The sequence below is a fragment of the Cyprinodon tularosa genome, unplaced genomic scaffold (genome assembly GCF_016077235.1).
Source record: "Cyprinodon tularosa strain WSP-4 unplaced genomic scaffold, ASM1607723v1 ctg171, whole genome shotgun sequence".
NCBI classification, from domain to species: Eukaryota; Metazoa; Chordata; class Actinopteri; order Cyprinodontiformes; family Cyprinodontidae; genus Cyprinodon; species Cyprinodon tularosa.
In genome coordinates, this window is record NW_024038541.1 from 1746495 (window position 1) to 1767064 (window position 20570).

The 20570-nt window shown below is 39.5% G+C and overlaps 2 protein-coding genes across 11 annotated transcripts in view; one reads left to right on the plus strand and one right to left on the minus strand.

Moving 5' to 3' along the window:
• The window catches only part of LOC119781105 (aminopeptidase O (putative)), a 140401-nt gene extending 130918 nt beyond the window's left edge, over positions 1-9483 (plus strand). For all 6 annotated transcript variants that reach the window (XM_038281474.1, XM_038281475.1, XM_038281479.1 and 3 more), the window contains one exon: positions 9274-9483. The gene's annotated coding sequence lies outside the window, so the exon portion shown is untranslated. The remainder of the gene's footprint in view (positions 1-9273) is intronic.
• Positions 9484-10014: 531 nt separating this feature from the next.
• The window catches only part of fancc (FA complementation group C), a 54719-nt gene continuing 44163 nt past the window's right edge, over positions 10015-20570 (minus strand). For all 5 annotated transcript variants that reach the window (XM_038281484.1, XM_038281483.1, XM_038281482.1 and 2 more), the window contains 3 exons: positions 18195-18369; positions 16357-16560; positions 10015-10472 (listed from right to left, as the gene is read on the minus strand). In XM_038281484.1, the coding sequence (XP_038137412.1) occupies positions 10329-10472; positions 16357-16560; positions 18195-18369 (523 nt within the window). In that variant the 3' untranslated portion in view covers positions 10015-10328. The remainder of the gene's footprint in view (positions 10473-16356; positions 16561-18194; positions 18370-20570) is intronic.

A 20570-nucleotide genomic window follows, 5' to 3' on the forward strand; every position in this document is an offset into this window, starting at 1 on the left:
CTTGTACAGTTCTAGGCTCAGGATAAGGGCGGCTAATGTTTTTGCAGACCCCCCACATTCTGGACCCAAGTTGTTTAGATCTTCACTGCAAAAACCATCAAGAAATAATAAAAAAAATAATAAAGCATTTACCCTTCATTTGAGTAGATAAATAGGATGATTTGTCAATTGAATATGTTTTTACATTTAAAATAATATATTTAAATGTTATGTACTTGAAATAAGACAATGCAATTTTTTTTTTCTTATTTCAAATATAAAGCGTGTTGTTCTATTGGCAAACTGTCTCATGTAACACGTCAATTCAAAAAGAAATGCAGTTATTTTAAGAAAAAAATGACTTATTTAGATTAAATTTGCACTGTTCATCTTCAGATCAATGCTAATTAGAGCTCTTTTTGAAAAGCAGTGCAAAAAGAGTTCTCTCTGATGAACGCCTCATAGTTAAGTAATCAGCTCATTTGCTGTAAAACTAAATAAGCACATTAACCTGCCTCGAAAAAAAATGAGAATTGTTATTTTTGCACACAATCCTGACTGATGCAGCTGTTTCTGAATTAATTTCAAGTCATTTTACTAACGTTTCCCTGGTTGTGCCTATACATGTGTAAATATGAAGCCAGGACATATTAGGATTCCAGCCTCATCAAATTGTCATCTAAAGGAACTTCTCACTGATGCATTCTTACTATGAATCATTCCTTAATTTTGACCTTTATTTCCTGATCATAAAACAATCAAAGTAAAGTTATTCTTAGCAGGAAGAGTCAATTATTTTTGACTAAACTTATTTACTGCTGAAGTTGTAGCCTATCATTTGCCGCAGCCTTAAATCAAATGAAGCTATGTCATTATTTCACCTTCCTTTGGTTAATAAGCCTGAAGAAGTCATCTGTGACCTTGGTTAACTCAGACTTTGTCAGAACGTGCAGCTAAAAACATGTCTAACTTCAGCCTCCCAGCCTTAAATCCATTTTATCAAACTGCCATAAGACAGGCTTTAAATCTTCAAACACAAACTGTTTTTTTTTTTTTTTTGCATCTGCTCTGGATGTGAAAGGCTTTTTCTTACAAGGGTTTGGCATGTTGCTCAGTCCTGATAAATCTTGCTGACATTGATACACTGCCACAAACATTCCCGCATGTTCCTGCATCCTCCTCATCCCGTCACCTCAGAGAAGCAGACAGCAGAAGCATTTAGAGTTTAATACCCTACGTTTTACCATAGCTTCCCATTGGACTGACCCAAACAAATCCCCGTAAACATCAGTGGATCCCACCGGTCATCTGAGATCTCACTCCAATTAAAATGATGGATGAACAGACCTCCTTGCTGCCTTTTCATTTCTCTTGGTAGGGAGGTGGATTTATGTTCCACTGCTTAGTCCGAGTCGAAATAGTCTTTATTTTCTTACTTGACAAGTTTCCCACAGTGTGAAACTTGATTCAGTATTGCCCAGGTCTGAATAGAATATAGGAGAATAAATAAAAGTATTAAGAAATGTTAAGATTGTCAGACTTTATCCCCCGCCCCATGTTGTTTCCTTCCTACCGTGCTGGCTATCAGTTCTCCATTCTTTCTTCATATAGTGCCTCCTGTCCTTCCTTCCTTTCCTCCATCACTGTTCTTTCATTCTTTTTTTTTTTTTTACCAGCTTCCTTTCTTGTACCCCCCCCTTAAGTTTTATCCATCCTTTTCTGGTCCTCATGTCCTTCGTTCTTTTTTTTTTGGGGGGTCCTCTGTACCTTTATACCTTCTTCAGTCCCTTCTATATGTCCTTCTCTTTTAGACATCCTTATCTTCTTTCGATCTTGTGTTCCACTTTTGGTCCCTTCTGACTTTTTTATTCCTTCCTTCCTTGTATCCTGTCCTTCTTTGTCTCCTTTCTTTCCTTTTTTTCTTGCTTGTCATCTTGTCTTTTCTTTGTGCCTGTTTTAAGCTGTATTTTATAGAACCTCCTGTCCTTCTACACTCCTTTCATGTCCTTTCTTTACAACCAATTTTCTAGTCTTACTCTTTTTCCTAACCTTCTCTGTTTTCTGTCCCTCTTTTCCTCCAACTGTTTTTTTTTTTCCCTCTTTGAAATATCAGCCATTAATTCATGATGAGTGAATATATATATTTTCAAAGTCTGTGAAGGCAAATCAACTGGAAAGTTAGGTCTGGTCCATACTTGAATTTTTACATATAGACTGTTTAGGAGCTTTCACTTGAAAAGTCCCCTCTTCTGAACACACACATTCAGATATGCAGACCAAATCACAGTGGATTATGTTGATTCTGCTGAGACAGACTGTGTGGGTTTGAACTGAAAACAATATGTCTATCAAGGCGTGCTCCCTCCCCCTCTGTGTTTCTAAACCTGAAAAGCACAACTTGCAGTAGGTTAGTAGGGTGGTCTTTCCACGTCTTTTTTTTTTTTCCACCTCCTTCCTGGCTCGCCCTCTTGTAATTTTCCTCCCTCCGGTACATGCCTTTGGAATCCCTCTTGATCCTCTTAATGAGGGGCATATCGCCGGGTCAGCCGAGCGTGGCGAATAGGAGACGAGAAGAGGGGCAACCAAGGAAATAGCGGGTGAGAGCGAGGCAGCGAATGATCTGCAGTTGTGGTCTTTCACGGCTGAGTTCTGCTGGCAGACGTGAGGGGAGGGGAACAGGAGGCCAGAGAAGAGAAAGTTTTTGCTTTCAAGGTGTTAGCAGTGAACTGGAGCTGGATTCAGTAGGTAGAGCATTAGAGGAAAATAAGAGACAGAGAGGAGATCTTGTTCTTTCATGTCTGGGCTGTGAGGGTTCCTGGCGTGCTGATTTGTGGCTTATGATAAAATCACATTGCCAGGGATTACCACACAGTCCTGACCCCGCCAGCTGCTCTGGCAACCGGATCTCCTTCAATACACAAACATCTTTAATCTCTCACACACTGAAGAAACAAGAACTATAGAGGGAACTGATTACTTAAGGGTTGTATGATTATGTTTGAGGAGATGGTGATTTGAAATGATGACGATGAAGGGGACTCATCAGCGCGATGGTTTGGCCCCACGTCAATCTCCTCGGCCGGTTTTCTGTATCTTCTCTCCAGCCAGATACAGAGCTTAGCTGATTGGTGAACAGTGATTGATTTCCTCTTTGTTCACAGTGGCTAAGTTCTGCACCTGTGGAGAGCATGACCCAGACAGGGAGACAGTGGAAGGAAATAAGACTATGTAGACTACTTCTGTATCTAAATCCAATGCCGTCTTTATCTTCTGCTGTTTTTGTGAACTTTTTGGGATCGTTTTTCACCTTCCAGTCTCTGATCCCGATATTTGATTTCAAGCTCTTCAATGTAAAATCTCCCCTCACACATCTCTCCTCCTTGTTGCTCTGACATCTGGACCTTCTCCTTCATTTTAATCCATATATCTAGGATGATTTTTGATAAATATCCCTCCATCGCACCCTGTAGTCCTGGCTAAGAGGAGAGCTAAGGACCCTGGTGGTAAACTTGCTGTGTACTAATGAGGCCTAGTGAGACCCGGACTCAGATGCTGACAGATTTAATCAAACCCAGGGCAGTGACCAGAGTCCGACTTATCATTACTGTCCTCATTCTGGATAACTCTGCCTTCACAGCTTTCTATCAGACGAGGTGGAAAAGTGACATGAAGCAGAGGTTCCCAATGATCCAATACTATTTGGATTATTTACTGGATTTTGGAATGTGCAGAACATGCTTCCATATAAACTTTATGCTGCCTGAAGGTGAAGTTCTCTGAATCTATTTCTACCTTCATGTTTTCTTTCAGAATCACCTGGTATTTACTGTAGCTGCATCTATTTCTCCATCTCTTCTGATCAGCCTGTCTGTTCTGGCTGATGGTTAGCATTTCCAGATGATGGTTTGAAACACACTTAATGAGCTGCTTCTGTAGCCTTTCATGACCGAAACCTGTTTTAAACTCTTTGACAGCAATATTCCTTCCTTTCTCTTTTGTTCTTTGTTTACTTATGTTCTTAATGTTACATTACACTTTGCAGATTTATTTATAATAAATGAAAGAAATGCATCATCTTCATTCTATTTCCCCACCTAAAAAAAATGACAATGTCTGTGGTTGTTGTAAGGCACTGCATGGCATTATTTCTGCTCTACAGCAGAAACAATTTCAAATATATCTAAAATGTTATTTAGACGTGTTCTCCTAGCAATACCTGAACTTTATATAACCAAATTATGCTGCAATTCTTCAGTTAGATCGCAATTCAAATAAAGCTGTTTCTTCAGGTTTGTGTTTGACTTGGCATCAGCTAGGTTGTAGTTTGATCCATTACATATTTTGGAGTGATATGATTTATGGGTTTTCACAAATCCTCCACCCCCCTTGTATACTTTGCAGTCTGTTCTCTAGTGCTTACTCACCTGCCCCACCTTTAGGCCTATGGCGGTGTGGCAATGCTTAAAAGAAATAGGACAGCAGGTTAATATTCAAAGTAGAGTCTTTTAAATTAGATTTTTTTTTTTGTCTTGGCACAAAGAAAAACAGAAAGGAATAAAAAGAAAAGAATTACTTCCAAAACAAAACACACATCCTAAGTAGTTTCAGGTTTTTACATTAATTTTCCCCCTCTCTTCCTCCTCTGTGCTTCCCTCACCTTAAAAACTTATTCTATTAATATTTTTGGGCCATGTGTTTTGTGTGACCATCTGCTGCTGTGAGACTGTCCAATTGGCTAAATATATAGAAGCATGAAAAATGCAACTTATAACACTAACATCAGCCATAAATTACAGCATTTCAAACCGTCCTCTGTGATATTGCACCAATGATGATGACGATGATATATTCGCAATATATGGCGCAGCCTTACTTACAGCAGGTTTTTATTAATACACTGTTCTGTTTAGAATTATAGCTGATTGCGGTGACACACACCTGAATCAACTAATTCAGTTTCTATGATAGCTCACATTTTTCAAAATATATGTTTTTCCTTTTTCTCTCAAATAAATTCAGGTTAATTTTAAAGTAGTACACCCAGCCAATTTTCAGTATGTGTTGAATAAAATTAAATAAATAATCCTTTTACTCTTATTGATTGAAATTATTTCACACCTAAAAATACATTCATTTATGTCGGTGTATATTTCCGAACCAGAACGCTGTATGTTGGGGAACTATGAAATATAATGTGAAAATTACTTTAATCAAATACTTTTTTCAGCTAAATTCAAATCTTTAAACTCTCGGCAAGCTGTTATAATGAATGGTTTAAGTACCAACAGGGGAAAGACTAAATCTGAGCATAAAAGTTTAAAATGTACCTTTAAGTACCTCTGAAGCTCTTAACTCAGTTTTATTGAGAAACTTAAGGCTTGAACTAGAATGGTCTTATTTTACAGAGGGAAAATCTTTGTATTACCATTTCTTGGCTTGTTGCAGTAAATTTTTTTTAATGACAATGACATCACGGGTTCTTCACAAAATGATCTAAGCCTTAACCTGATCGCGCTCCCCTCAGCAAAAAGAACCATTCCTCTGACTTTGCAATCAAACTTGGAAGCAGATCTGTTAACATTAAAAAAAGATGAACTTAGATAAAATAAAAATAACTTAAAAAAGATAATCATTGTGTTGATGCTTAAAGCACCTGAAGGTGTGTAGACTTAAAAGTACTTTGGTAGTGAGAAGAGCTGCCCAGGCATTGCCGGCTGATATGTATTGATTTCAGATCTAATCTCAGCCTGAGGGAGCAACGATACAGAGAGTGAGAAAAGCACGTTCTCACACATTTCCACTCTGAAAGGGAAAACAAGGCCAAGGCGTCTAATGTGGATCCTTTGATAACAATTTAAAGGTTATTCAGTGGGTTAGATGTCAGTCTAACTTTACTGGATCTATTAAGTGTTTTTATACAGTAGATTGAAACTGCATTACGGAAGTGTGTTTTGTTTAGTCTCAGATAGCAGGACAGAAATGTTCAGTTTGGTCATGCCACACGCTTCGTTCAGAGGATCATATTGAGAGAAGGCTCCTAAATTCTTTATCCTAAAAGATAAAGAAGAAAAAAAAACATGAGGGTGCTGAGCATGACTTGATCCTACTGCAAACAACTTGATCAACACCTCTGTATTGATATAAAAAAAGGCTGTACAGTATGTTTTTAATCATTTAGGGAAAAAAAAAAGAAATACATCTTTAGGTAAATGCGCTTAATAGCCAAGCTGTCAATACAGCAGCTGGGATGAGGCTAAAGAGCGTAAAACACAAACTGAAAGCTTTAGCTGTAAAGCTAGTGTGCAGTCCAGTGTTCAACAGGCTAATTGCTGTTCTATAAGTTCTGCTCCTTGAACTTAGCAGTGACAGATGGAGTGAAATGAATATCAAACTCATCGCCGCTGGTTCTTTTTTCTTCTTCTTCCTTTTACATCATCTGCTAGAATATATATGGAACAAGGAGGTATTCTAGCACTCTACATCTGCGGCGACAAAATGACGACTAAACGAGGACAGATGTGTAAATTAGAAATGAGGGCCATGTGGAGCTTGCCATTTTTAGACCTATATTTAGGGCCTGTTAAAAGAGTAATGACCATCAAAGGCCCGTAAAAAGGAGGAGGAAAAAAAAGAGGAATTGCCATCAGGGCCTGTATCTAAAGGGTGATTTATTACTCTCTAATGGGAAGGGAAATGGTTCTCTGTACATCAAAGGATCAAGCAACGCTGCATAAAGCTTCCGAAAATAAACTGATTTGCCCCACAAAAAGCCCACATCTTCTCCTCATGTGTGTTTAAACTGATTGTCTCTTTTATGTCGAGTGGATTGCAAAAAGCCCAAATGTATTGGATTGCATTTCAAAGAGCACATTGGAAAATTCTGCAGTCTGGACTGAGGAGGTATGTGGGCATCAGAGGAGGTGATGAGATGTGAAACCTTCTGGATTTCACAACTGTTCATGCCCCCTTCAGTAGTTTCAAATCTTGTCACATTACAATCACAACCCTGTTTTATGGTGCTGTATGAGATGGATGCCAGAAAGTAGCCGAAAAATAAGATATGCATTTTGTTCCCCCCCTTTATTCTGATAGCCCTGAATTAAACCACTTGAACTTAGAAGTCACCATATTAGTGAAAGTTAACAAAACAGGTGTTATAGTAAAGCCTTAAAGTTTTGTTGGAGAACAGCACCAAAAAAAAAAGGCCAAGAGGTTTCTTTGTACCAACGGCTACAGTACAATCCTAGAGGACAATCTGTCAGGCAACAGAGTTACACATCCGGAAAGATGAGCTGTAAACTGGTTTCGGCCATTTATAAAACTCATAGGCAGATAGGGATATCCCACGAAGCTGCAAGCTTTTAAACATTGTGCGGCAATGCTGGAGTCGAGAGGCTGTAAAACATTAGCAGCTCACATTGTCTCTGTTCATGCCGTCTCTTTCAAAGCAATAATGGTGGATTAACTCTGTTTAGGAATCATCTTTAATTAAATTAATTTCTCACCGCCCCTCTATTGTCGTCAAAAATATGATTATTTTTCATAACTTCATAAGGATGGAGTCAGGAAGTCTATTTTTGTCACCTTTGCAGCAGTAATCTTGGACCAACCTGATCATTCAGCAGAGCTTCTTGTATGCACAGTTGTTTCCTGTAGGATTGCATTGGTCTGTGCATGTGATTCTGTGCACAGCGGGCTTTGGGTGAAAAAAGGACATTTGGGCTGGGATTCCTGTGCCTACTGAGCTGATAATCAGTTCTATAGAACCACTGGCTCAGTTCAGCAGGAACAGGAGTCCAGTCCACCGACAACCAAACCTGAAACTGCTCCCAACAACCACAACTCAATCAAACAGCTCCTATTTTATTTAATTGAACCATTTATGCTTTTATATGAAAGCATTGAGCTAGGTTTTTTTTTTTTTTTACAGTAATATCGGTTTATAAGATTAACACACTGATCTATAACCTTTACATTATTCATTAACCACTGCCAGCTTAGCAAATGTTGATCGGAGCATTTTGCTCTGTATTCCAGATAGATCTGATTTGACCAAATGAAAATGACCTCCACGTTGGCCTTTTCTGCAAGAAATTTTTGATAATCCGAAACGTCTTTCCAACAGTCTTTTGTACCTGGGTGTTCAGAATAGTTCTATGCAATGAGTGATGTTGGGATTTTGTTAGGAATTCATTACAGTAGCAGCCATTCAAAATGGCCTCTCCTAGTCAAACGCCAGCCAAATGGCAGCTGCAACTTCCAGCCACTGGAGTGACCCCCTCTTGCATATATTTTTTTACTCTGACTCCACCCTGTCACTAAATTACAGGGTCTGACCAGGAGATGATGCTTCTCTTTAGATATTAATGTCCACAAATCATGACAGAAATAATGTTTTAGTACAAAGATTGATGTTTAAAAAGGAATTGTACAGGACCAGCCAAGGACCCATCAATGAAAGTAGGGAGATTTTGAATGGCTACTACTGTATATCACACAGGAAGAGAACAGAGAAAAGAAAAACAGAAACACAGAGCCAGGGTTACCTTCTATAAACAAATAGATAGTAGATTGTAAACAATAAAAGCTTGGTGAATGGCTTCATTTTGGAGGTACTAAGCTAATTTACAACAGAAAGAAAAAAAGATATCAAAGAAAAAGTATAGCAGTAAAGACAGGAATGGTTTTCCATTGGGTTTAAACAGAAAACAGGAACGTTTAGATGCAACACCATAAGTTGGGTAGAACTCTCCACAGACCAGGAACAAAGAACAAATTGCTAGAGGAAACATTAGCTCTGTTCAATGAAGGAACACTGAGCCTGGTTCTGCTGGAGGTTTCTTCCTGTTAAAAGGGAGTTTTCCTCTCCACTATCGCTACAAGCATGCTTGGTGTGAGGGATTGCCTTTAAGTCAAGGATTGAATACTGGTTTTCCTTAGATATAAAACTTTGAACCAATCTAATTGTATGATCTGGTTGAATTATGCCTTGAGATGACGTGTTGTGAATTGGCGCTATAGAAAAAAACTGAATTAAATTGCACACTAAAACTAAAAAGAACCGCAAGCTTAATCAGCTTAATCAGTGATCACAAAAAGTTAATATGGTTTAGCAACAATAACAGCAGGTAGATAAAGGCTTATCAACTAAACAAGTTTGATGCACTGAGCCCCCGATTGTTTCTCATGAATTATTTACCGATTTGCTTAACTTCAGATTCAAAATTTTAAACTTTGACTAAATCTTATGGAATGTACCAATGTGTGTCCTTTCTATTTTTTTTTTGGTTGCAGAATGTGAGCGGAGATGAGAGCTTTTCCTGGAGAATATTACCCTACCTTTCCTCTGGGACTCTGCAGAAACACCAGAAGGCTGCCTTTGTGCTCCACTTCCAGCTGGAGAGCTGCAGCGTTTGGACTACAACGGGACACCACAAGCTGTTCATAGCTGGCTTTTGTTGGGCAAAACAAAAATCTATCAACTCTTTTTTTATTTACTGTTAATGGGGTAAAAATAGGGCATTGCACAGATAAAGACTGAAGCATTTTAAACAGTGTGAGCCTGAGCTGATCCCGTCAGTGTGTTTAGGGATGAGTTCACATCTGTTTAGTCTAAAATGGTGACCTGCTTCTCTGGAGTTTAGACTGGAAATTCTTTAAAGGAAGGTATGTTTCACAAACTTTGAACTCTGCCATAAGACTAACAACAGCTCAGGTTATCTGTTTCTGTGCTGCTTTAATAAATCTTAGATTAATTAAAATGAAATAAACATTTCCACAAAAATTAATGACTTGCTTTTTCTTTCTTTTTAAACAAAGCAGTTGAAGCTTTGCATGATTTTTACATCAATATTTGTGTATTTTTATGTTTTTCTTTTTTTCAGATATAAAACTTCTAAATCTAGTTTTCTAATCAAAGAAAAAAACTCAAAAGTTCCTTTTGTTTGTTTGTTTTTTAAGCAAAAATCTAAAATTTTAGCCGCAAGTGCATTGTACCATAATCAAAACAGGCGTTTATTAATAAATGTGATTTCCCCCCCCCGCTACAAAAAAAACTAAATAGCAGCCATTACTTTCCATCTTTCAGACCCGTATCTTTCAGTCGGCCTTTGAAGCAGGATGGATTTCTGCTGAATAAGTCCAGTGAGGGGGCGAACTCTTCACACATACACACAGATGCTGCTAACAGGGATTTATCATTGCTCTACAGTCCTTCTGGGCTCTGTAGCTGTCTGATGTGTTTACAACCTCCACATGTCCTGTAATCTGTCCTCGCCGTTTTGTCTTCAGCAGCCTCCCGCCATCCTATGACAGCACGTTAGCTTTGTGTCACTCAGACTGCATGTGGCTCACATTTGTTTTATTTTGCTGTGAAGATCCTCGACCCTGAGGCTAACGCTGTCATTTACAGAGCAGCCTTGGTCATTTAGCTGGAGACGCAGCGAGCTGAGAAAACGTGCCGCCTCTTCCTGAAGACCAGACTGATCCAACACCTGGTGGGAAAAAATAAAATGTCCACTGTCAGAAGGCCGATTCCATTTATTCCACAAATCCACATTGACCTGAGAAAGCATCTTTTCCCTCTGCCAGTTCCTTCCTTCCATGTATTTATGCTTAAATGATTCATAGCTTACTTTAAAGTGGTTTGAAAATTAATAAAAACTAAATCTTCAGCTAGTTAGAAACGAGGACTGGATGGAAAATGAATTTAAAAAAAGCCTGAGGAAATATTTTCAGAAACCAGATGATGTAAAACTGTCCGCCTCCTTGGAAGCACAAAATAATTAAATTTAGGGTTTAGAGCAGCTTTTAAATAACCAAGAGGATATTTAACTCAGATGTTTCCTTTTTCTTTCATCATGTCTAACTGCTTAAGCAGGCAAAGAACTGAGCCCTAAACCAGATTCTGGTTCAAATGAGACATGTGGTACTTTCTACGTTTTATCATCATCATTCATTCCTTTCTATTATTACATGGGAAGATGAAATAAATTAAAAACAGCAGCTCTTTATATTAGAAAACTGAGTTAAAGAACAAAAAAAAAAACTACATTTATCTTTCTTCTGAGATAATCATTTCTAATCAAGCTATCTTTTATTCTGCTTGTAAAAACCAAATGTTATATTTAACCAAATATTTTTTTTTCTATTACAGTGTTCAGTTTGTAGTTTTTTTTTCTTGCAGACAAAACATTATTTATTTTTCTAAGCTTAGGGAAATAAAGCCATTTTGATTCTGAATGTTTTTTTTTTGTTTGTTTAAACTGACCAAGGGGAACGTGAATGTGACTATTTTCCAGATTCGACATAAAGACGACCTGCTGTTAAGTTTTGTACAAGAAGAAAAGAGGATGTGGCAACGTTTTAGAAGTACCAGATAAAAGGTTAGCAATCAAATATAACAAGAAAAAAAAAGTTTAAATCATGTTTTCAAATGCCATATTTATTATCTAAAGCGTCATGTATTTTGTTCCCTTCCACCAAGCTTGATCATTATAATTATGTTTCTTATTGCTCTAAGTTTTTTGGCTAGGAAAAGTTGGCCTCATCTGTTGGACATGTTCACATTTGATTGGAAAAATCACTGAGTCCATCATGCAAAGCATCACTGAATGATCAAGGAATGTGGGGAATAATTGAATGGAAAAGACATGTAATGCTTTGCAGAAATATATATATCAGTGGCGGCCGGCCCATAGGGGGCGCTGGGGCACCGCCCTCCCTGATAAGAAGAGAGAAACGTAAAATATATTTTTAGAAATTAACTCATAAATGTCAGTTTTACTCTCTAGACTGTGTACCTATAAGCAAAACAAATTATATAAACTACATTTCCCTATCTACTGTCATTAATTTGTGGATTTCCACAGACAGACTCCTACCGTCTCTGTTCTGGGGGCGCTGATCAGACTGACCCACATTTGCAGAGAATCTGTCAATCATGTACTATTGCTAGGTGAATTTAATGGCCAATCAGCGTCTCAGAACTTTATGGTCTTGGGGCGCTGAAAATACTGCGCTTTAACAGGCTTCTGAACCCAAGCGCAGGTGCAGACAGTAATGGGCCTTTCAGATAGGAAGCGATTTGCGCTGCGCTGGCCGCGGGGTTCAGCGCATTTGCGCTGCGCTGCGCCGGCTGGGTTGCCGGGTCTAGTCATTTGTTTGTTGTTCCAGCTTTTGGTCAGCAGCAAATATGTATCTGACCCGTGCTAAGAAGCAAGCGCTAGCACTAGCCCTGCTAGTTCGAAGAAAAAGAGCAGCAAGAAAGAAGAGGCTGTGGGTGCACGAAACACTCAGGTCCAGAGAGCAGCTTGGGGAGTTCCCTCTTGTGAAAGAAATTGCAAACTTGTGTCATATAGTTCGGGGAATTCAGACACACACAGTATAAGCTTTTCCTCCATTTTGCTTCCTGGTCTTTCCAGCCGATGGTTTCTATTGGCCACGCGTGCATTCGTCACGGCGCGCCGCGGTCAAAGTTTGACCTGGCCTGCGCGCGAGCTCGCGAAGCGCTGCGCTGCGCTTTGCTCGACGCAGCGATAGACCGCCCTGGCGCGGCGCAAGCCATTGAAAAGAATGGGTTTCACAGCGCAGCAGTGCGGTCGTCGCAGCCTGTCTGAAAGGCCCATTAGAGGGAAGATGGCGAATGTAACGACCGAGATGCAGCTTCCACCAAATTCGGTGAGATCCTTATTTATCTACCCGTTTGCCAGAAGAACATCCCTGTTGTAGGATATGAACATTTCCTGTCATGGTTATTGTGACTGTGACGAATCCACCTCGTCGCTTAAAACAACCTCTCTAACTTTGCGCGCCACACACACATTCCTGTTATACTGTGTTTGTGAGGACCAATACACTCGCGCTGAGACCAGTAGCTCCATGAACTTAAAACACACAAGCTGTTCCTGGTTACCTGCTGGCATATTGAGGGTGCACACTTAATATTTCAGTGGGGTTAGCCGTGTGTGTGTGTGTGTGTGGGTGTGTGGGGGGTGTGTGTGTGTACGTGTTTATGCTACGGGGACTTGTCATCTTCAGTCTGGCTGCGTCTTTGCTGGGTTCAAACCCAGTTTGGTGTAATTGAATAAGTCAATGAATCTGTGTAAAAGAATTAAGTTGTAAAAATTATTTGTTTTTGTACATCAATTGTTTGTGGAGGTAATATATGGACAAAACTGATTAATGAGAAGAAATCAGAAATAAGAGAGCCTGATGTGAGGGGCTTAAACTATTTAATGAGGGCTGTGGGAAGAAAAGCGGCAATTTTTGTTTTCTGTTTCTTTGTTACATTGCTGGTAACTGGAGGGAGGCTGAGGCCCAGAGTATCTTGTACATTTTTAGTTTCTTTTGCACCCTGTTTTGAGTTTTTGAGCTTAATAAATCACCAACACCGGTAACCCGACTGAGCCTGGATTCTTGGAGGCCAAAGAACCCCGTCACAGTGACCCAAATCATCACTGTTACTGTTATTATATAGTAAATTAAATCATTACTGTTAAATTGTATGTATTGTCCAATTGTTTATTTGAATTCTTATTCCGGATTAGTTGGAGACATACACTAGGCTACAGGTGCTGGTCATAAAATTAGAATATCATGAAAAAGTAGATTGATTTCAGTAATTCCATTTAAAAAGTGAAACTTGTATATTATATTCATACATTACATACAAACTCATATATTTCAGATGTTTATTTTGTTTAATTTTGATGATTACAAATGACAACAAATGAAAATCTCAAATTCATCATATCAGAAAATTAGAATATTGTGAAAAGGTTCAAAATTGATGGCCCCTGGTGCCACACTCTAATCAGCTAATTAACTCAAACCACCTGCAAAACCCTTTAAATGGTCTTTCAGTCTAGTTCTATAGGCTACACAATCATGGGGAAGACTGCTGACTTGACAGTTGTCCAAAAGACGACCATCGACACCTTGCACAAGGAGGGCAAGACACCAAAGGTCATCGCTAAAGAGGCTGGCTGTTCACAGAGCTCAGTGTCCAAGCACATTAATAGAGAGGCGAAGGGAAGGAAAAGATGTGGTCGAAAAAAGTGTACAAGCAAGAGAGATAACCGCACCCTGGAGAGGATTGTGAAACAAAACCCATTCAAAAATGTGGGGGAGATTCACAAAGAGTGGACTGCAGCTGGAGTGAGTGCTTCAAGAACCACCACACACAGACGTATGAAAGACATGGGTTTCTGCTGTCGCATTCCTTGTGTCAAGCCACTCTTGAACCACAGACAGCGTCAGAAGCGTCTTGCCTGGGCTAAAGAGAAACAGGACTGGACTGCTGGTGAGTGGTCCAAAGTCATGTTCTCTGATGAAAGTAAATTTTGCATTTCCTTTGGAAATCAAGGTCCCAGAGTCTGGAGGAAAAGAAGAGAGGCACTTCATCCACGTTGCTTGAAGTCCAGTGTAAAGTTTCCACAGTCAGTGATGGTTTGGGGTGCCATGTCATCTGCTGGTGTTGGTCCATTGTGTTTTCTGAGGTCCAGGGTCAACGCAGCCACATACTAGGAAGTTTTAGAGCACTTCATGCTTCCTGCAGCTGACCAACTTTTTGGAGATGCAGATTTCATTTTCCAACAGGACTTGGCACCTGCACACAGTGCCAAAGCTACCAGTACCTGGTTGAAGGACCATGGTATCCCTGTTCTTAATTGGCCAGCAAACTCTCCTGACCTTAACCCCATAGAAAATCTATGGGGTATTGTGAAGAAGAAGATGCAATACACCAGACCCAACAATTCAGAAGAGCTAAAAGCCACTATTAGAGCAACCTGGGCTATCATAACACCTGAGCAGTGCCACAGACTGATCGACTCCATGCCACGCCGCATTGCTGCAGTAATACAGGCCAAAGGAGGCCCAACTAAATACTGAGTGCTGTACATGCTCATACTTTTCATGTTCATACTTTTCAGTTGGCCAACATTTCTATAAATCCTTTGTTTTTATTGGTCTTCAGTAATATTCTAATTTTCTGATATGATGAATTTGAGATTTTCATTTGTTGTCATTTGTAATCATCAAAATTAAACAAAATAAACATCTGAAATATATGAGTTTGTATGTAATGTATGAATATAATATACAAGTTTCACTTTTTAAATGGAATTACTGAAATCAATCTACTTTTTCATGATATTCTAATTTTATGACCAGCACCTGTATATCAGCCCCACCAAAAATATTTTTCACCAGCCGCCACTGATATATATATATATATATATATATATAAAACATTTTTTTTCTTTCCATTTTGCAGTTTTATAACTACAAAGGTCGATGTATTTGTAAAACATGCCACTGGTTTACGTTCAGGGTCATTTCCTCCTGATTCGCTCTTTTTCAGCCCCCATCAGGTCGTGGTGCAACTGGTGTGGTCATGGCGATGTGCTGTGTTAGCTCACTACAACACATCATTTTACAAGTACGCTAAAACATATAGTGGTGCTCATCAGACCAACGCGCTACATTTAGAGGTTTGCTATCTCCCTTCTATTGCTGTCTTGACTGAACAACAGCTTTTTAGTAGCTCCTCCTGTTACAGCTTCTCTGATTGAGGTCTTCCTCACCCAACTTTTCAGTTTAGTGGGAGTTTGTTTGCTCTGAGTCAAAAACTAATTCTGAAAACTCTGCATTTTTATTTCTTAAACAATCAGGAACTACTTTGCGTTGGTCCGTCATAGCCTGATGAACCAGACTAAATGTGAGACTAAATGTGTAATTTAGTCTGGCCCCGATGAATGAGACATCGGAAGATTGTTGATGAGAACAACCCGTTGTTTTTCAAACCATATCTGTACCTATTGGCCAACACTCTGACCAATGAGCACAACTGACTGTGACGTAGTAAGCGCGACAGAATGTTGGTGGGGGAGTGTAAACAAACAGCCTGTCGGTAAAACGGTGAATACGTCCTTAAAAATTAATGAGCGTAGAGCCTCTTCCTGCTCACATTACAACAAAAAAACTCAAGTCTAATCCTCCCAAAACTGATTCCAGAGCTCAGTCAAACGAAAACTGTTCAATAGTTGTTGCCATCTTCCTTGTTGTGCTTTCTCCAGCGTCGAGCAGCTTTGTCGTCCCACCCTAAAAACCCCGCCCGCTTTTCATCCAAAAATTCAAAACACATATCTGCGTTGTGATTGGTCCGCCAATTCTAGGGCCTGGGGCACTGATCGAGGCTAGACCACTTGCAGTCAAAAATTATTTTTTGCCGCTGGCAGGTGGGGCTAGTTTACTATGGTAGGTCTGTCACATTAAATCCCAATAAAATACAACAGCTTTAGTGGCAACATATGCAAATGTAAAAGTTTCTCCGTGTTAGAAAAAGGTTATGAGTAAAGAAAAAAATCCCCTCACCTTCAATGTGATCTCTTTTGATGTGCTTAGGGGTAGTTGACCAAAAACGGCAAAGCTAACCAAAAGGTGAAGACTTATCAATGATAGCTGCTGAGGTCTGGATGAAAGCAGACTGAGTAAAGGCTGCAGACGGTCTGCAGGAAGAGGATGAGCTCCGACAGAGAAAATACTGTAGAGCTGGTCCCACGCTGCTTTGGCCTGCACCTGGGGATGAAAGGAAATAGGACTGACTGTAACCTTCCTGCACAAACAGATCCACACACTCATGAGAGGAGATATGGCACAGATTAATGTGAGATCAGCACGTCATTGGGTGGGAGAGACGGCAGTGGGTCTCTGAGGTTTGTGAGAGGAGGCGGACAATCAGGAGTCGCAGAGACAGACATCAGACCAGCTGGCCAGACATTCTCTGAGAAATCAATACTACATTCCCCTCTTTGCCCATCTCCCCTCACTCCTCTGTACCTTCCTCACTTCACCATTACCTCTCACATGGGAAAGGGAAGGGAGGATGGCGTTGTCATCTATTATTAATTCTTTAATGTGTCTCCCTTCTTTGTATTGGCTTTCAGCAACACCACACCTGTCTGGAGCAGAATAACAGACCTTCCACACAGTTGCCTTGTTGAGTAATGATGCTGCACAGACATGATGAGATTTTATCCACACCGTGTCCTCTCAGCTCACAAAACAAATGTCAGCACCTTATAACTCTGTTGTTCATCACAATTTAGCTCCAGCAGTGAAAAATAAAACAACTGTAGGTCAGAGTACCTCATAGCTCCTCGGTGAAAGGAAAACTGATGCATTTCCAAGCTCTGCTATCCAGTCAGCGACCATAGGAATGAACAATGGAATAAACGAATGCGGCATTTAGCAAAACTTTTTATTCCTTTAACTTTAACCCACATATTAACACTTAAATCAATGCAATCTATAGGAATATGTTTGCAAACATACTATTTTTTCCCCCAAGCACTGCTGCAGCTTCTCAGTCAGATTTACGGGTGGACTTCAACTGTTAATGGTAGTTCAGAACATTATCTATGGTCTCCCATGTAGCCTAAAACAGGTCCTCTTCCAGGAAAGCTCTATCTTCACCAAAATTGTGGGCTGCTTTTCTGCTGCTGCTGAGAAAAAGCATCCCCACAGCATGACGCTGCCTCCACCATGTCCCAATGTGGGGATAGTGTGTTTAAGGTGATGTGCAAAGGCAAAAATAATGTTTGCATGTATACAAAAACTTTTTTCTGATTTAACGATGACTGGCAGTTTGTTAATTGACTGGTTGGATGGTCGAGCCTTCATCCTGAAAGTGTTTAGTTCATCTTTTTTTTTTGAGTCTGTAGAATTTTTGCACTGGGCCTTATCAGCAGACATGATAAATAAACATTGTTGATCTCTGAGCTGCTTCTCTGTTCAGCTCTCTCCTGATAGGAAAGTCCTTTCCATTTTCAGATGAGCCAAGTAGCTCTTTAAGATATCCAAAGGTTGATATATAATTAAACCTAACCATACTTTTCAACTGATCAATATTTTTCTCTAAGAAAACCTCGGAGGTCTTCACAGAATGGTTGGATTTATAGTGAGATAATCTACACACCATAAGATCTACTTCATCAGAAGACTACAGTTTCCATTTAGATCTTTTTAGGAGAGGTTGAATTAACACAAATGTCACTTCAAACATTAATTGTGCACGTCTGGAAACCACCCGTCATTTTCTTTCCACTTAGGAGCTACTTTTTGTTGGTCCATCAGCCTGATGTTGTGATGTCATAAGGGGTTTGAAAACCTTTGAAAGGCCTTGAGAACAGCTTCTATGAGAAAAACCTCACCAGCTGTGCAGCTCTGGTGTGCCACCTGTTGGTGGGTCGATGATAGAATGTCAGCAACCAGAGGAGGGAGCCACAGTCCTCGGGGCCTGATGTAACCAGCAGTTGGACCGCCACCTGTACCCAGTGAGCACACTGAGCCAGCAGGAACCATGCCTCAAACACTCTGCTGTGCCCCCTGCAGGACAGGAGGGGGGAAGAAAAAGCTAATCAAATGTTTCATGGACATTTGGGGGAAAACATTATTAGATAGCAGAGAAACACACCTACAAATATCTAATTGTGAAAATCATCAGTTCTTACTCTCTACTATTCATGATTAACATTATGAATGGTAAAAAATTGCTTTACATTTTATATAAATAAATCAAAGGTGTGTGTAAACAAAGAGAAATTAGACAAATATTTTATGAAAACGGAGCAGTAAAACGCTCATAACCATGTGTTTGGTTCGGTTTCATTATTTCCCACTAAACCTAGCAAATGCTGATGAAGGTTCTCAGTCATCCAGGTCATAGTCATTCCGTAAAAATTCAAAAAATATCCACTGGACTTGGTTTTCAAGATTTGAAGACGTTTCGCCACCTCTCCAGGAAGCTTTCTCAATTCAAATGTCTGGATCCGCAGTGAGTTTGAGTCTTATATGGACAAGGCCTTGTATCGCTTGGAAACATGCAATAGAAACCGATGAATTCGGTCGTTAGTTCCATCGTTAGCCTGTAATATCTGAAACTGTCTATGATTCTAGGGGTCGGTCGTTAAAGGGGGGATTGTCATTAAGGGGGGGATTGTCTCCTGTAGCTAATACCTGAAACCTGTCTATGATTGTTACCAAACCCCCCACCCCATCACAGAGGAACGAGGGACTTACCCGCTCCAGCCGGTGAACAATACCTCCTTAACGACAAACCCTTAACAATCATAGACAGGTTTCAGGTATTACAGGAGACAATCCCCCCCTTAATGACAATCCCCCCTTTAACGACCGACCCCTAGAATCATAGACAGTTTCAGATATTACAGGCTAACGATGGAACTAACGACCCATTCATCGGTTTCTATTGCATGTTTCCAAGCGATACAAGGCGTTGTCTATATAAGACTCAAACTCACTGCGGATCCAGACATTTGAATTGAGAAAGCTTCCTGGAGAGGTGGCGAAACGTCTTCAAATCTTGAAAACCAAGTCCAGTGGATATTTTTTGAATTTTTACGGAATAAACCTAGCAAAGTCTATTTTTCCACTATGATGAGCATCTCCCACTCTCAGTGAAACTCATTGTTTTAAAGTACAAGTAATTATTCTTAGCCCAAGTTCTAACTTGTAAATATAGAGGCAGGGTTTTAAGGGAATCATAAATGTGATTTCTGAATATACTAAAGTCATACCAGCTTTATAAATGCATCTAGACTTTAAAGGTTTCCCAGAAGTAGAAATTCAATTGTAATGACATACTATATAGAATTTTATTATATAATAAGTTATCACAATGATTTAAAAAAAAAAAACCAAATCATTTATTAGTTTAGTCAGTGCTGCTTTCAGTATAAAATCATCAGTAGATCCTGAGAAATGTTTTCAAACTCAAAATACATCGCAGCATTTTTTTTTTCTTCCTTTCTTAGTGCATGACTAAAGTGTTATTCGATGGACAGGAGACCAGGGGAATTGTAAGGATGAACTTATCGTAATTATTCTCCAATTGTGTGCAAGTTGGCTTAAATAAATATACCAATCTCCAATAATTGGTTAAATACCAATAAAAGTGCCACTGGATGGTATGAAGCCATAAGATCTGAGGATATTTTTCCATCAGGCATTTGAAAACAAAATCTGTTGGCTTCCTGCTACAAATCCAGCATTTGATCACAGTTCACAAATGTTCTACTGTTATTGTTAGCATTAGTCTGCTTTATCCATTCGAAAACCAGTTTGGATTTATGTTTGGAATCAGCAAAATGCTGAAACACCCAAGTTAGTCCTGCTTTCAACCAGCTAAGATGAATCAGTATTTTCAAGAAAAGTAAAAAAAAAAAAAAAACTGTAAAATTTAATAAATACATTACTGGTCCCAATAAGTATCTAAGTGATGGAACTCTTAAAGGGTTTTCCTTTGTTGTTTTTCATTTTTAAAGGAGTTCTAGCAGGCGTTGATAGCTGTAGACAGTAATATATTCTGTAGTGGCTATCCCGCAGTGAATCGGAAGAAGCCTCTGGCTGAAGACACCTGGTTGTTTAACAGTTTTCTGTAGAGGATGATCATAGCTGTCTATATTGTTCTTCATTTTATTAAAAATTCTACTGAGTGAAATCATCTCCAGAGGTTCTAGAGGAAGTCTTGGTTCATAGCCAGCCTTCTTTATTAGCTTGTTAAGCTT